This window comes from Triticum dicoccoides, chromosome 5B (assembly GCF_002162155.2).
Source record: "Triticum dicoccoides isolate Atlit2015 ecotype Zavitan chromosome 5B, WEW_v2.0, whole genome shotgun sequence".
Taxonomy (NCBI): domain Eukaryota; kingdom Viridiplantae; phylum Streptophyta; class Magnoliopsida; order Poales; family Poaceae; genus Triticum; species Triticum dicoccoides.
Genome location: NC_041389.1, coordinates 135,883,072 through 135,900,519, shown reverse-complemented (window position 1 = coordinate 135,900,519; position 17,448 = coordinate 135,883,072). Strand labels below are relative to the sequence as shown.

Here is a 17,448-nt window from a genome sequence, read left to right as displayed (position 1 = left end):
GCGGACCAACTTCGCCAAATGCTCTTCCACTCCGATCAGGTGCACCGACGAGCACACGGCCCTCATTGTCAACGAGATGCACTGCCCCATGACGCAGTTCCCCGTGCAATACCTTGGCCTGCCTCTCTCCATCCGCAAGCCGTCTTCGTCCAGCCTGTTGCCCATCGTGCTCAAGCTTGAGCGGAAGCTATCTACATGGCGCGCCTCCATCCTCTCTTGTGGTGACCGGCTGGCCCTCGTTCGCCACGTCCTTTGCGCTATCCCTACTCACTTCCTCACGGCCATCGCCTTCCGTGGATTCCTTTGGGCCGGATGTAAGGATGCCAATGGCGGTCAATGTACGGTCAACTGGCAGCGAGTTTGCCGGCCTATCCATCTCGGTGGGCTGGACGTCCGCGACCTGCAGCGTGTGGGCATCGCCCTCCGTGCTCGCTGGCTTTGGCTCCAGCGCACCGATCCCTCGCGCCCCTGGAGCCACTTGCATATCCCGCATGATGCCATTGTCGGCGCCATCTTCCGCACCTCGACCACTTGGAGCGTTGGCCGCGGCGACAAGTGCATGTTCTGGATGGACCACTGGATAGATGGTCGTTCGGTCTCTGAGATCGCTCCTCAGCTCTTTCAACTGATCCCGAAGAGACGGCGCAAGATTTGCACGGTCCGTGATGGTCTGTCCCAACACTCCTGGGTTCATGACATCCACGGCGCTCTCGGCCCGGAGGCCATGGTGCAGTACGTGCAGCTTTGGCGGGCGCTTCGGCACTTTTAGCTTACCGACTCTCTGGACATCATCCGTTGGCGCTGGACCTCTTCAGGCACCTACTCTGCCAGTTCGTGTTACCAGGCCCTTTTCCTTGGTGCCTGCGAGGAGCCACACTGGAGGCTCACATGGAAATCTTGGGCACCACTTCGCGTTAAGTTCTTCATGTGGCTTGCCCTCCAAGATAGATGTTGGACGACAGAGCGTCTTGCGAGGCATGGCCTGCCCCATGAGCCCGCATGTGCCCTCTGCGACCAAGAAGATGAAACGATGCAACACATGTTGGCTGGCTGCTCCTTCTCCCGCCAGGTGTGGTACGATGTTCTTGCTTGGGCTCGCCTTCCCACCAATCTGCCGACTGGAGACACCGACTTCCTCACCTGGTGGGCCTCTTCTTGTGCTCTCGCGCCCGCTGCCATGAGGAAAGGCCTGTCCTCCCTCATCATCATCACCGCTTGGTGGATTTGGAAGCATAGAAACAGCTGCACCTTCGACGGGGACCGACCCTCTGTCTCCCACCTGTGCTCCACCATCAAGGACGAAGCGCGCCTTTGGGCCCAGGCCGGCGCCGCCGTGATCGCCAACATCATCCCAGAGCGCTAGGCTAGGATTTTCTTGGGGATGAGCAACCCCTTCTGTTTGCTCGACGTCCACTTCCATGCCTCCCTTTTGTGTACATGGCATAGTGTGTCGTCCTAATCCCATGCTGTAAACACTCTCCTTCTATCAATGGAAATATAAGCATCCTTAGCGTATTTGCGTTTTTTTTTTTTTGAAAATGCTATTTCGGCGCTGCAAAAAAATTAGCACGCAGCGTAACCGCGCGTCTGTTGAAGGTGCTCTTACCAAATATTGCCAAAAACCTAAAATAAATTTAGAAATAATGTGAGCATCAATTTTAAGTTTTGGACTTGGATCCTGATGGATGAAGATATCACACATCGGCTCGCCCCGGCCGCGTCTCTCCTAGGAATCTTCTCCCAGGCCGCGTCGCTCGCCTCGCCCGCCCCGGAGGGGGAGAGGAGGATAAGTGCGGAACATTTCCCTTCCTGTCTCAAGCGGGGCCATATATAAACATGAGCGCCGATACTCCCCACTCCTCACTCCCCACCGCACCAGAAGCACACACATTGACATTGACTAGAGTCTAGAGCAGCAATCAAGCAAGCGAGCGAGCGAGCGAGACTACCTGGCTTGACCTGCAGCCGATTCCCGCCGCGCTGAGCAGCCAGTTAGCTAGCGCCCGCCCATGCCGGCGAAGCGGCTGCTGGAGGGCGGCGGCGGAGGGGACTCCCCGTCGCCGGCGCGTTCGCCAGCGCTGAAGAAGAGGTGTCGCTCCTTCGACCTGTGAGTCTCCCGTCTTCTTCTTCTTCTTCTTCTTCTTCTTCTTCTTCTTCTTCTTCTTCTTCTTCTTTCCCTCGCGTTCCGTCCCTTTCTTGATCCGTTCTTGTCTCAACTCTCGACTCGTAAGAGATATTGACCGTTTGATTGATTACTCTGCAGAGAGATCAGGGGATGCAGGCATCTGGAGGAGATGGTCACCAACTGCGTGCAGAGGGTGGAGGCTGCGGTTGAGTCCGTGATTGAGTCTGCCATCAGCCGGGTAATCAATCATCTCACACTCCATGAAGATTCTTGATAAACTACATGGTATATATTGATTGACCTTTTCGTTGATCATGTAGCAGTAGCACGCGGTTCACTAACTAGTCTATTGAACGGAACCTATTTGTCTGCAATGCAATCTGATGTGACGGAACACTAGGCGCCATTTAGTAGGTTGGCCATTTCAAATTCCATTGACATTCTGCAAAGAGATATTTTCTGGAAATTGCGGTGATTTCATTTCAGTGAGATCCAGACGAAAATGCTGGATCTTCGGCTAAATTGAAGACCTTAGCTAATTCCAGTGGCCGTCGAAATTGGTTTAAACCAAAATCAAGATGAGAGGATATGTGCTATATGTTTCATTAACAGAGGGTGCTATTGATGTTAGTGATGCATAATACTATGAAGATAGCAGTCTTTTGTGATCCTGTTCTTTTGTATTCCCTCTGTTCCTAAAAAAATAAATATAAGACGTTTTGTTGGTTCAATTTAAACTGCCAAAACGTATTATATTTAGGAATGGAGGTAGTAGTTTACTTTATTATGGCAATTTCTGGACTTTTTCGGAAGGTCAACCACTCAAAGTTTTCCTCTTCCTTTTGACAGATACCAGAAGCGGTGACTAAAGCGATTACAGGCTACTTAAGCCGTGCTCCTAGGTACCATTTCCTGACTACAAACACCACTTTTCTGTCCAACCATAAAATAGTAGTAATAATATAAGTTTTTGTTTTACTAAATTTTTGCCCTTTAAATACCATTTATGGTTGCCTTGACCTTCTCATGTGCTGCGTTACACAGTTTGTGCAGAACGGTGGTTGACCAAAACCAGCCTCCAAGATACAAGCTTAGGTTCCTGAATGGCTTGAGTAATGAAATTTTCACAAAGAAGGGAATCCGCGCAGCAAATGGCGATCCTCTCAAGATATGTCTGGAGGACAACAACCAACAAGAGAACAATTCTCATCGCCTTCTTTCTGCCAAGATAAAAATTGTTGTTCTCGATGGCGACTTCAACATAGATAATGAAGATTGCTGGACATTAGAGAATTTCAGCAGACATATCGTACGTCCACGGGACAAAATTGGGGCAGTGCTGACGGGAGAGCTCGAGCTTAGCCTGAAGAATGGCAAGGCTGATCTCCGTGACGCTACTTTTATTGATAACTCCAAGTTCACGAGGAGTGGCAAGTTCAGGCTTGGGGTAATGGTTGTTGACGAGCTTGGTGAACGGATCCTAGAAGGGGTAACTGAACCTTTCACAGTAAAGGATCGTCGCGGAGAAGGTAGGCTTGGATTTAAAATTTGATTTTTTGTTAACTTAGTTTTTTTGCGATGTTGAAACTAGCGATCAATCTATTTCTTGTACTTGCAGGATCCCAAAAGCATGACATTCCATCATTGGATGATGATGTTTGGCGCCTGCAGAAAATTTCAAAGGATGGTGTCTTCCATGAGGCACTCAAAGGGAGTGGCATCTTTTCTGTGAAGGATTTCTTGACGTCATATTACAAGGATGAACATACTCTCCGCAAAGTAAGAAATGAATTCCTTCTGTACTACTTGCTCACTTTGATACTGAGTATGATAGCAAGTTAAGTTTATTTCCCGCTGCATTTAGGTTCTCAAAAAGGCCACAAAGCTAGTATGGACGACTATTGTTGATCATGCTAAAAAGTGTGATCCTGGAAAGGAGCTTTACTCTTTCATCGTGGAAGGCCATGATGTTGTTCTGTTCTTCAACTGTTTCTATAGGATTGTTGGAGTCACATCCAGTGACCAGTACACTCCCTTCAAGAACCTCGATCAACGGATGCAGGTGTTCCTCTCATACTATTTTGAGCTTCTCCTAGAAATTTCTGAATTGCAGGTTGTGCATAATGAATTTGCCATTTTAACATAACAGCTCCATGCATACAAGAGAAATGCATAAGAATTCAGAATAAATAAGTTTTGTATGGACATACATCTCTTCTTATAACAAATTATCATTAGTTTTGGAAATCTAGTATTTTTTTACTCATGACAGTTGTTGACTTTGACAAAAAGATCAAACAACAGATACATTCTGCAAACGTATAACCTCAATCAGTCAGCTATGAGCTATCTCAATGCACTTTATAACATGCACATATAATTTGGGTACATGAAGTTCTTGGCTGTGTGCATCTCAGGATGCAGGCCAGCGAATATTTTCTTTATCGTCAAAAAAGGCCTCGAAGTTCCGAACTTAGTGTTGCAGAAAGATGAAAAGGTTGTTAATCTTGCTTTGGTTTCACAAACATGTTCTGAAGTATATGTACACTTATCGGGGTTCACGTTTGCAGGGGCGGGTGGAACAATGGAGCAAAGTTGCATATGAAACTTGGACCAACCTTCAGCCTGATTATGTAATGGATAATGGAAAACCAAGACCAATCAACCAGAGTATTTCCCAAGGGTCGATCATGCTGGAACCTAAATTTATGCAAGGACATCAACAGAGTAAATACTGTCCACATGCCTGTCATCTTTTTTGACAACAATATTAACTTCTTAACAAGCAACTGAAGTGCTTTATTGGCATGAAAACTTAGATTGTGCAGAGCGAAATGTTCATGAAGCTGATGGTCATCAAGGTACTTCAGGCAGTCATCCCAAGCAGTGCACATTAAAAAGGCTTGGATCCATACGAGTGACACCAAATGAAGAAGTAAGTAATGCTGTTATATAATAGGTCCTGCAAAAAGTATATTTGTAATGCAATTCAGCTACTTTCATATCCTCCAGAGTGAATTGTCATTATTCCCAATCTTACTCGGGACTATACTATTTTTGTGATTTTGTAGTACATTTCATCAGAATTACTTTTGTATAGAATTGTCTTTGTTATACTCTGGCTATGAAGCCCAAGGGAAGTTTTCTTTTCGGGAAAAAATAGAGCAAGTATTAAGGCACATATGTAGCTAGCTTCTTCTTTACTTTCCTCGTTTACTTGAAACCGGGGGGATTGCTCAAACTGGCGCTGCAATAGAATATCCTCTTTCCTTTGTTTGCAAAAGTTGTGCTTTGTTTCCTGCCATCTCTCTTTAATGGATGGGAGGGCTCTTACTATCTCTTTCAAAACAGGAACACAGAATACATTCAAAGGTGGCCCAAAATTTCCTCTATGTTTAATAACTCAGTTGGTCTATAATCTGTCATCTGATATCATTATGTGCATCGTACTCTCCCAGGATGCGTCTTTTGACATCAGTGTTTACCTTGGTTCTGGCTCCGAACAATACCATGGAAGCACCGCTGCAAATGACATACCCGGTTCAGTCACGCTCCATTGCCCCGCTGCAGATGAATTTTCAGGATCCGTGTTATTAAAGCAAGCATCCTTGACAATGGTCGATGAGGACTATGACATACCTTTTGTAACCAGTGGTAATTACTCAGTACATTTTAATCTTCTGTTTGCAAATATAAAATACCCCCTGTAGCATTTTCTTCTCCTTGGTGCATCAACGCCCAAAGCTTTTGTCGATTTCCCCCTCTTTAATCAACAACCTCCCAATGTTATTTGTCAAGATGATATTACATGATTCGGCTAGAGTAGTATGCATTCTTCTGTATAGCAAATCCCTAGAACAAGTTCCAAACTCACTGATACTTCCTTTGCAGATGCTTCACTCCATCTGTTTGATGTGTCTGCTTTAGGCGCTTTCACAGATGAGCCTATTTACTCGAGGCATGTCAGCTTCAGAGAGAGCGACTGTCACGAGATGCTAGCATTGGGAGCAGAACCATCTGTTTGAAAAATACGACCGGCACTGCAACGACATTGATCAGATCTTAAAGGATTCCCTGAGTAACATATATAACTATAGTTGACACTTTACATAGTCATGCTATTTTGACATTTCTGTTAAATTTGTCAGCGGTGATGGACGGCATTGTTTGGTTTGTGATGTACTATATATTGAATTGTTAATGTCTTGTAAATTCATAAAAGAAGCTCCAAGTATTGCACGCGAATGCAATCTGTATTTTACTGAACTAGCTGCTCTTGGTAAGTCTGAAAGAATTTCGATCTTGTGTTCCTGCTTCAAGTGCACTTCTGCTTAACTGAGACATGCAGACATAAAATACTAGCTTTGACATTATTAGATAGTAGAGAGGTTTGAGTTAGAACCTCTTTTAGAAAGGGTCGGATTAAATTGTGTCATCTAATTCAAAGTAACCCAGATAAGACATATCTAATGGTTTCTAAGAGCTGGCAGTCGGCACAGGAATGAACCACAACCTAAAGCAGAGAAATTTTTTTAAATAACGGTGGTTATATTCTTCATTCTTGTATTGGCATTCTGTTATTGCAATAGTTTAATTTGTACATGGTGGTTTCTGTCCTTTTTTTTGTTCTACTTACATAAACTAGTTCTTATCTCATATGCTCATTCTCATTCGCCTGAGAATTAGTTAAATCTTAGTCGCATCGAAGACCGACCGATTTAACATTGAGATCAGTGCAAGATTTCATACTTTCATAAACTAAGAGAGAAAACACTAGTACTCCCTCTTACATTATGGGACAGAGGGAGTATTTTTTTGCGCTAGATGAACAGGTTATGTCATGGTGAACATGTTCGTATCAGGTGATACCAACCCATAAATGCTCCCATGCTACCACCTTAAAAAATTCAAATTTAGACGTTTTAAAAAAATCTGCAAAAAATCATGGATGTTCACACCATATATGTAGACATCCCCTAAAAATTTAGATCCAAATCCAAAATATACACCGAGAAACAAAAAAGACAAATCTTTCATGAATAGTGTCAAAAGAAGATAAAAGCAAAAATGACACTATTCACGTCTGAATTTGTCATTTTTGTTTCTCCATGTGTATTTCGAATTTTGATCTAAATTTTTTAGGGTTGTCGACATATGTGTTGTGAACATGCATGATTTTTTTTTCAGAATTTTTTGAGATGTTTAAATTTGAAATTTTTAAGTTGGTATCATGGGAGCATGTGAGGGTTGAATGCCAGTTTGAGTTGTACAACACTGATCTACAATTTTTAAAATGGCTTTGGCCGGTACAACTACTTCACAAATTAATATGGATCCGAGGGAGTACATAAAACAAGTAAAAAAATCTTTCCCAGCAATCAAATTTCATTTAAAAAAACGTGTGATTATTTTTGAGATATGAGTAAAACATTGAAAACCATGGGACCTTTTAGAAGTGAAAATAGAAAGAAAAAAACCAGCAAAGGCAAGATAGTTCAGGTAAAACTTTGGAAACCAAAATAAATAAGGTGATTTTCATGTTTGTTCATAAATTAAATTAGAATGGCTTGCTCTGTTGTGTGGAGTTTGCTTCCTCCTTGGGTCATTGGTGTATCAAATTTATCAATGCCGTAACACAACTATTAATAACATAAGAAATTCAGGATGAGATGAGGACCCATAATTAAACATGGACGAACAAGTACACATTCTTAACACCTGGTGGTTCGCAATTTACAGCAACAGAAGGTAGGACGGTCATATACAGGGCGCGGTACTACGGCGGTGCACAAACATGGAGCCGAATGAATGGGTTGATCGTCCATTCCTTGTCAGGCTCCCCTACCCCTACTCTCTAGTCATTAGTCTAGGTCCTCTTCCTCACTCATCATCAGACAGGCATACCACATCCACATCCATCCGAGTCGACGAACCATGGTGAGTTGCTTGTGAACTTGACGGCGGCAAGGGTGATGAGCTCACAGGGGGAACTGCATGTGAAGACTGCGGGCTTACAGATGTGGCATGCTGCTGCTGCTGCTGCCTCTGATTTGCAGGGGCCGTGGAATGCGCCCGAGGCGGCAATCTGCGCTGAAGATGAGGAGCGGATGCACTCGGAACTCCATGGCTTCCACGTGGTGGAACTCGAGGCATGGGAGCACCTGTTGTTCTGACAAGGTTGCCAGGGTTTATGGGAGGCCGGACTACTGGTGTAGATGGCAATGGCGGACGAGGCACCTGTGATGATGCCGGCGTTGATGGTCGATCCACCTGTGATGGCTGTGCACCTCCCGGCACTACTGGTCGACCAGCTGATGACCACGCAACTGGCGGCGAAGTCGATGTCACACCTGGCGGCCTCATGGGTGCTTGCTGAGAAGCCTGGGGTGTCTGATGAATTGGACGGCTATAGGCTTTTGCTGCAAAGAAAGAAATGAGCATTAGTGATCAATAAATCTGTGAGGATAAACTTAATTCACAACTACTGTTAATATTTTCAGCACGAGCCTATTCAAACCATGAGCACGACAACTTGACAAGCATACACGCTTGGCGTTTGCGCTCAGAAACTCATTATGAAAACAAAGTAATAAAGCGTTAAACATAATTGATCATCCAAAAACTGAAGAACAGAAAACAAATATGTAGGGAGGAAAACTGAATCTTCGAATCCAAAACCCACGATAAAAAAAAGAAGTGGCAGCAGAAATTTGGCTCACAAAATCCTTCTCTACACATTAAATATGATTGCCTATATTGATTACCTTGTGCTGCAGATGATGATATGAATTTCGCTCGGAAATCGGCAGCTAGTGATTGGTGGAAGACAACTTTCTCCAATAAACCATCAAGTGTCTTCATTTGCTCAAGGTGAACAGAATCCCGTTCCTCAAGTAACAAATCATACTTTTGTTTTATCTTCTCAATTTCTTGGCTGCACTCTGTCTGAAGCTGTGATTGCTGTTCATAAGTGAAAGTGGAATCAATGAGAACATGATGAATCCAGAATTAGCATGACAAATTCAAACTCAAGATGTATGCAAGCAAGAGGAAAAAATGCAAACCTTTAATTCATAGATTTTATCAAGTGAGTCAATGTGTAACCGTAACCTGTGCAGCTCATTTTTCAGTGGTTCATCACCAATTGGTGGGTGATTAAACATCATCGACGGCACCGGAAAGAGTTGTGCAGGCTGGGCAGGACCAGCTGCGACCTCTGGTTGACGACTTGATTGACCCCGATTTGGGTGTGCTCTTTCAAGCGGAATATTTGACAAGGGGTTTGATGGCCGCATTTCAGGCACCAAAGGCTGAGCAGATGCTACACCAGACAGACCTGCTTGTTCTTGTGGAAATTGTACGGGTGCTATACTTTGTTGGACAGACTGAGTTTCAAGATTGGACCGAGTTTTGACAAACCCAGATATTGACGGTCGGGTTTCAGGTTGTGAAGGCAAAGCTACACCAGATAGATCTTGTTCTGCCTCTCCCTGCGCAAGTTGTGCTGGTTGTAAAGGCTGAGGCGATGCCACACCAGACAGACCTGCTTGCTCTACCTCTCCTTGTGGAGGTTGTGCTTGCGCTACATCTGGTTGGGCAGATCGATTTGTCTGTGTATCAGTTTTTTCCTTAGGCATGGGCAAGGCAGCCTGGCTGGGCACAGCTGCCGCATTTTGAGGCTCTAAATGACGTAGATCTGCAAGAGTATTTTCTCCACCGCTGGCATTAACTTCCTTTTCAGCATCGCCTACCTGCTGGCCTGTAACTCTTACTAATGACTGTAAAGCAACACCATTCTGGCCTGTAACACTTGAAGAATCCTGATAATGTCATACAATGAATTATTCTGGAACGTACGGCGTATACAATAGAATAGCAAGAAAATAAAATATGTGCAGAATGATAAGAGAAATGTACACCACAGGGCTCCACGAAGCACTGAATTAACACCAATTAAAACATGAACACTGCTCAGCACTGACCCTGAGAGATAGATAAACTGTAATCTGCACCAGACAGAATATCCACAACTTAAGTACAATCAAACAAATGGGCAAAGTCATGCTCCGAAGAGTGTTCCATATGAAAAGGAACATACATTCACGGCGTGGTCCCACACCTTGTAGGAGGGGGGGGGGGGGTCTCCCTCCTACAATATGCTGACGACACCATAATAATGGTAGAGGGCTCCGCGTCTGATATTGCCAACCTGAAGTTCCTCCTCCTCTGCTTCCAACAAATGTCCGGTCTGACCATCAACTTTGATAAGAGCGAAGTGATGGTACTGGGATACCCACCGGAGGAGGCCCAGGACATTGCGGACCGGCTTAATTGCCGCCTGGGTTCTTTCCCCACGACTTATCTGGGGATCCCCATTAGTGACTCGCGCCTCACCGTAGCGGACCTCCGCCCTTCCGTGACCCGAATGCAACACCGGGTCGAGCCCTGGAAGGGCCGATGGCTTTCGTAGACGGCGCGGGTAATCCTCATCAACTCCTCGCTGGCAAGCCTCCTCTGGTTCCTCATGAGCTTCTATAGACTCCATGAGACGCTTCACCAGGAGGTGGCCAAATATCAGTCTAGGTTTTTCTGGGCTGGCGAGGGGGATAAGCAAAAATACCATATGGTGAGCTGGCCGGACATTTGCAAACCCAAAGACCAGGGAGGTCTGGGGATCTTGTCCTCCCGTCGGATGAACATCGCGCTCCTGACCCGATGGCTATGGCGTATCGCCAACGGAGAGGGCGGCCTCTGGCTTACCATCATCAAGAATAAGTACCTCCGAGGACAACCTCTTGCTTTCTGCCAGCGCTCTGGGGGATCCCAGTTCTGGCAGGCTGTCATCTAGCTCCTCCCCGTGCTCCGAATTGGCACTTCTATCTCGGTGGGTTCTGGGTCCTCGACCCTGTTTTGGTTCGACCGCTGGCTTGGGGATTCCCCTCTGGCCACCCGCTTCCCGGGCTTATTTGCCATTGCGGCTGACCCCAGGATTTCCGTCGAGACGGCCCTTATTGACTTAGGGCGCTTCGCCTTTCGGCGCACCTTTGGCCCTCAGGAGGTTGACGCATGGGACGCCCTTCTACAGGACATCGCTCTCTTGCCGATGGATGTAGAGGGCGCCGATGACTCCATGGCGTGGCGCCTGGAGCCCTCGGGATGCTTCTCCACGAAGTCCTTGTACGCTGCCATCGCCCCTTCGCCGGCCCCTGAGCCCTTTAGCCTGATCTGGGACATCCGACTCCCCCTCAAGATCCGGATATTCCTCTGGCAGTGGATCCGGGGACGTCTCCCCTCTGGGGTTGAAGTCCGCAAGCGTAATGGACCTGGGGACGGGATGTGTCCCCTGTGCGCCACAGTTGAGGACTCGAACCATATTTTCTTCAACTGCTCCACTGCCCAGTTCCTGTGGTCGTGCTTCCGTGAAACGGTCGGTGGACAATGGTGCAATACCAACTTCCCCGACCTACTCGCGGAGATCCATGCCTCCTCCCCACGTTACCGCCATATTAGATGACTGTGCATTGGGATCCTAGCTTGGACGCTCTGGAATATTCGCAACAAGCTCGTTATTCAGAAAGTGCCTCTGCGACGTGCGACTGACGCGATCTTCAAAATGTGTGGCTATTTGCAGCTTTGGCGGCCGCTTAGCCGCCCCCAGGACCGGAGCGTCATCGACACCCTCCTCACCGACCTTCGATCGATGGCCTTCCGCATGGCGCCCCCGCTTCCGCCACCGCCGCTGGAGCCTGATTAGGCTGGACTCGTTCGTGGCGGTCTTTGTGTGTGTCCTTTTGTTCTTAGGGCTTGTTGAGCTGTGCCCTCAGCATTAACCCTTGTGCTGGTGTGACTTTGAGTGTCTGTGTGTGTGTGTGTGTGAACTATGTTGGATGTTTGGCTCGGACGGTTTGCTTTATCTATAAAGCGGGGCGAAAGCCTTTTTCGGTAAAGGAACATACAACACACAGTTCTAGCTTGATGGCTATGCTGTGCAATGCTGGGAAGGGACTGACTAACTAAATTCACATTGCTATGTTTGAACGCCAAAAAAGACCATATGCTATATTAGCCTCCTAAATTCGTATTTTGGTATGTCACGAAGAACAAGAACTTGTAAACAACTAATCTGCCGTCTATCAACAACACAGCTCATGGAGACTTTACTGGAGGTTCAATATTGCTAGTCTTATATACACACGACATTGGTTGTGAATATGTCACGGTCAAAACTCAAAAATCTGTTGCATATCATAGAACACCTGCTCTGACAAAACTCATATGCTAGAAATATGACACTGCACAAAAAAACTTCTAAAAATAGAACACCTGCTCTGATGAAATAAGAGGATTATATAAACAAGCAAAAACAACATTTTGAAGGTGTTCCAGAGAATAAGCTATCCCATACCCGATTAACTGAATTGCCAATTTCAGGACTAGGACTCGATTGCTGTTGAACAGCAAGAGACTCTCCTCCTTGTGAATCAATACTATCACAACTGTTGTGGATCCTGTAATCTGACAAACCAATAACTTCTGATGCTGCCGCTCTGTCAGTGTGGATAATCCTGTTGTGTTCCATAGTGGAGCTAAGCTTATTTGGAAATTCTGTTGCAAAACTTTTGCTGCAAACATAAGGTGATCAAAAAATCAGTTACTCCCTCCGTCCTCAAATAAGTGTACATATAGAAATTTCAACACAAATTATGGAGTGGAGTAGAAAATGCATTGGGAAGGTGCAAGCCACCACCTCTCTCCTCTTTTATTCCATCACCTCCAATGAGCTAAGTGCATGTAAAAAATGTGGAGACCATGTGTTGAATGTTATTGGGTTTGATTCTCGTGTGATGAAAAAGAAGCATTTTTTTCTACTTTAAAGTGCATCGAGAAGATGAAAGTACACTCTTTTGTGGACAAATTTGGAATGCTAAACGTCCACTTATTTGAGGACGGAGGGAGTAGGCTATTAAATGCATGCCAAGTGACATCAAGGTAGCATTTATAGTAATTAAATGAATACAAGCATTTATGCATGGCTAAGTGAATTACTTTGAACAACCAGCAGCTTGCTCTCTAGCTTCCGATGACGGGCTGATTCCAGACGCGTTACTCTCTGAGCATGGAGCAGTAGGCATGTGTGCCTGTACAAAAAAAAATGACAATACAACTTTTATGTCGCCTGATAAACATGAAATGATTGTAAGAGAAACGAACCAGGATATTACAAAAACCAACTCAACAACACGTTTAAAAGGACCAGAATGTTATTAAAGAATATCAAACATAATATTTAAGAGAAGTGAAGTTGGCATAGAAAAGCATATAGGGGACCTTAGAGGCTCCCTCGGAATGGTTATGCTCGATAGGCTCATCATGGAATCCTTGTTCTTCACGCCCTGAAGAGGCGGTTTCTTCTTCTGAACAAGTTTTCACATAAATCAGAAATAAAATATGTGAATTTTTATAGTACTAATACTTGTGTAATACTGTCATACCGTCATCTGGCTCCTCCCCAACACGCACTGTTGAGGCAATCATTGTGCTTGCCCTCACATAATTCGAGTCCAGAACAGGACTTCCACCAGAGGGGTGATCAATACTCTCTTTGCGAAGTAGATGGACTATCACGGTAAGCTCCTTCTCGTCCTTTTTCAGTTCAAAGAGACAGATATCTCCTAATCGCAGACTGTTGTCAGAGATAAATTTGGACCAACCTCCGATAAGGTACCACCTTTTGGGGTACTTCCGATCATGAAACAACATATTGATATTCCATATCTTTCCCATGTACTGGAACATCAAAGTTACATTTCTGTGGGGAAGATGTTCAGCGGCATATCGTTTACTCAATTCCTGGTATTCCATAGATAGATAGTTAGATACATGGTATAGATTTTAGTCACAGACTGAATAATTTTCCATTAAAACATCAGAAACTGTATGTCTAGGTTTAATTTGGAGTTATATAGTTAACCAAATATAGTTTCTTGTAGGAAGGTCCAGAATCATATACTCATAAAAGTTAATAAAGATCAAAAGGTAAAATTCATTCAATATTAAAAAGGAATTAGCTTACTACCATGTGTCTGGAACCAAGGTTGCTCTTTGTCATGATTGACACGTAAATTGGAACTTCAGATTGGATGGAGTCCACTTTCTTTTGAACAGCATTCCTCTGAGAGGGAGATAGACGGGCTCCATATGGTAAAATGTAGGGCGGCTGACCATGAGAGTCCTCACACTCCGAAGATTCATGAGAAACTTCAGTTTGAGAATCAGTTGTTTCTTTGCGAAGTAGATGGACTGTAAACATGAATGGTTTTCCACCTTTTGCCGGTACAAAAATGCAGATATCTCCCTCATGCACGTCATTGTCACGCACAAAGTGTATCCAACTGCCCGTGAGCTTGATCATAGTTCCTTTCTTGTAGAATCTGGGATGCCACTTCTTGTTCTTGCCTGGACTCCGAAGCGTGATGGTTGCACTTTCATGTGGAAAGTGCACAGCAGCATATTCCTTAGGAATGGTCTGACCACAGATGGAACAGAATATTATGCCGCTTTCAAACAAAAAAATATAAATATACCAAACTTAAGCTTGGAACCCAAAAGTGTATTGTTTCCATTGACAAGCAGGAAAAATATATATTTTTATCCGTAAGTTCTCCAAAAGTTCATGAAAGTTTGCAGATAATACAATTCTTCAATAATATTGAAAACATGAATGTAGCACATCAGCAAGCAACAAAGAGTTGAGACTGAAAGCAGTGAGCTGTGCATTCAACAGAAAAGAACAGTGAACTTACCACATATGAAGAGTAAGACCTGAACATGATAGCCACAAAAACAGTAACTTTAGCTTTGATTTCCTTTATAAGCGCAACTACTCTATTCTTTTCTGCGTCAGATAGATCACACCTTTGCGGTAACACATAATCTTTCCCTGGAGTTATCTGAACATCATCCGACTCAAGAGACTCGCATGCAGAAGGACTGTCTTGCCCTGTACAAAATGTTCACAGGTAAATGGACTATAATAGCAATTTAAAGTTCGACACGGATGTGCAAGCAAGTAAACAACATTACCTGATTGCTCGGATGCAGAGGATATGACAGATGTCTTGCGTCGTTTTCTGCGATGGCCTGAGCTTCTATTTTCGCATCCTTCGTCTGAACTTTCACTTGACAACTGAGTATAGCAATCACTGCTTGATATCTCGGTGGAATGTGTGCTCGTTTCTTGTGCATTGTCTGACTCGCCATGGTTCAGAGAAGTTGGCAAGCCAGAGGAGCAAACCCTCCGGCGAACTCGCCTAGCCGCCCTTCTTTCCTCGGTAAGAGGCGCATCCATCGAACTAGAAGGAACGGCGCCCTCCGCTGCGCCTGGGTATGGCGGCGTCTGGTGCATGTGAATGCAGGCCCAAAGATACGAGGATCAGCATAGACCAACAATGCTTAGACAAATAGCAATGCCCAAACGCCTAAAAAAAATCCCTAAATTGCCTATCAATACCGAATATAATAGTAGTAACGAACACCCACCGCTATCGAGCCCAAATCTGTTCACCCAAATCAATGGGGAAAATACAATATAGAGAAGCGAAGGCGCTCACCAAGGACGGCCCGACTGCCCGTCGACGGCACCGAACGGAGAACAAAGGGCGGGGCAAGAAGGAGGACCGGCGACCGCGCCGACCACGACGACCGAGCAGCCGCCGCCGACGGCGACCAAGCCCGCAGAAGCGACCCCGCGCAGCCGCGGGACCGCCCACCGAACCGAACAACTACCGCACGGCCGAACCTCGAGAAGCGGAAAAACCGAACGCACGACCGCACAAGAGCGGCCGGAGAAGGGCAATGGCAATGGCAAACCTCCCCGGCCTTTATTTTTTTTATTTTTATTAGGAACGGCAAACCCCTCCGACTGAACCCGAACCGGTGACGACCTCGGATAAACCCCAGCCCACGAACGTGACACTCGCACGCCCGAATAGGCCCATCTCGCCTGTGCCCGAGGCGGGCCGGTCCAGTAGCGCGGCGCAGTGAGCTGGTTTTTATTCGTGTTTTTCGGAAACGTTTTTCCTGGGAGCATTTATAAAACTTTGTATACGAACTACCCATAGCGGAGTAACTTAAACTAACCTCTGTTGGAAATGTGAGCAATTTACCAAATAATTTTGCTAACGGAAATACTAGATAAAGCATGACTAAAATAGCAAATATAAAGCAAGTCATGCAATCTGACAGAGAGAAGGTAAACATCGTCTGCATATATGAACTTGAGCTAAACACATCTAGAACAGACACTAGATGAAGTTGCTTATACGACATAGAACCTAACATACATAGGGCAGAAACTAGAGCCAAGACCTGTAGCAGGACTTCTAACAGAAAGGAGAAGAACACGTACAGCACAACAGCAGCAGAAGCGCTGGACTTGGGGTCGGTGTCCTCGACTGCCATGTCGTCGAGGAGGTCGTCGACGTCGGGGAAGTAGTCGTCGTCGGGGAAGTAGTCGTCGGAGTCCGGGGTGTCCGTGACGAAGAAGCCAGTAGTCGCGCAGAGCGCTCCCCAAAAACCTTATCACCCTTCTCCCGTACAGGACTCAAAATGTGCGGTTTCGGAGGCCTACTGTCCCGACTCGCGGTGCACGCCGCAGGCCGGGATGAGGAAGACAGCAGCAGCGCAGAGATTGGAACTATGTGGCGAGAGGAAGAGGACCTTCTGATGTGTCTCTCTGAAGAGGAGCGACCTCTCTTATATAGGCACAGGAGAGGGACGCGAACAGGCTGCGACGGGAGGTGAAGCAACAGAGGGAGACGAAGTGAACAGGCAGCACGCGAAGAGGTGCGCCGTTCGTATTCATTATCCACTAGCGCAAAAACTTTTCAGCTCCCAAATGACCTTTCGTATACCCGTAGTGCGTGGCAAAAATTAGACATCGGCTCAGCTCATTCCCGCAACCCGCAACCCGCGGCGGGCGGCGGAGGAGGAGCGCGCGTGGATGTCCCTCTTGTTCTCATGCTCATACAAGTAGGGAAAGAACCTCCCTTATAAGGAGGTCCAACTCCCACTAAACTAGCAATGTGGGACTAAACTTTAGTAGTATCCCTTGCCTTGCACAAATGGGCTGAGTGGGCCTCTAGGATTTATTAGGAATTTTTGAAATAGTTATTGGGCTGCCCAAAATAGACTAAATTCCAGCAATCCCCCACTAGATCCTAGAGGCACATAGAAATTTTCCTTTAGTTCCAAAACACTGTTTTATATACCGGTACTGCAGTGGAGACTGTTAAGTTGAACTTCCACCTAGAACTCTATGCTAC

At 45.6% G+C, this 17,448-nt stretch overlaps 2 protein-coding genes across 3 annotated transcripts; one reads left to right on the top strand and one right to left on the bottom strand.

Annotated features, from left to right (window-relative positions):
- Positions 1-1,756: 1,756 nt before the first annotated feature.
- Positions 1,757-6,391, top strand: LOC119307832 (calmodulin-binding protein 60 A-like). The gene is made up of 10 exons (XM_037583923.1): positions 1,757-2,107; positions 2,264-2,363; positions 2,975-3,027; positions 3,170-3,654; positions 3,744-3,904; positions 3,990-4,187; positions 4,696-4,852; positions 4,945-5,060; positions 5,584-5,779; positions 6,017-6,391. The coding sequence occupies exons 1-10, from the start codon at positions 2,010-2,012 to the stop codon at positions 6,148-6,150; spliced, it is 1,698 nt and encodes a 565-aa protein (XP_037439820.1). The 5' UTR covers positions 1,757-2,009; the 3' UTR covers positions 6,151-6,391.
- A 1,399-nt stretch (positions 6,392-7,790) lies between these two features.
- LOC119307831 lies at positions 7,791-15,992 on the bottom strand. Of its 2 annotated transcripts, XM_037583922.1 has the most exons (11): positions 15,736-15,992; positions 15,209-15,521; positions 14,929-15,125; positions 14,202-14,651; positions 13,618-13,975; positions 13,454-13,539; positions 13,172-13,263; positions 12,531-12,747; positions 9,190-9,945; positions 8,890-9,085; positions 7,791-8,544 (listed from the first exon to the last, which is right to left on the bottom strand). In XM_037583922.1, exons 2-11 carry the CDS (start codon positions 15,471-15,473, stop codon positions 8,006-8,008), a joined length of 3,156 nt encoding a protein of 1,051 aa, XP_037439819.1. In that variant the 5' UTR covers positions 15,474-15,521; positions 15,736-15,992; the 3' UTR covers positions 7,791-8,005. The 2 variants fall into 2 exon arrangements, with proteins under 2 accessions (XP_037439819.1, XP_037439818.1); XM_037583921.1 differs by lacking the exon at positions 15,736-15,992 and having other exon boundaries at positions 15,209-15,530.
- Positions 15,993-17,448: the final 1,456 nt, after the last annotated feature.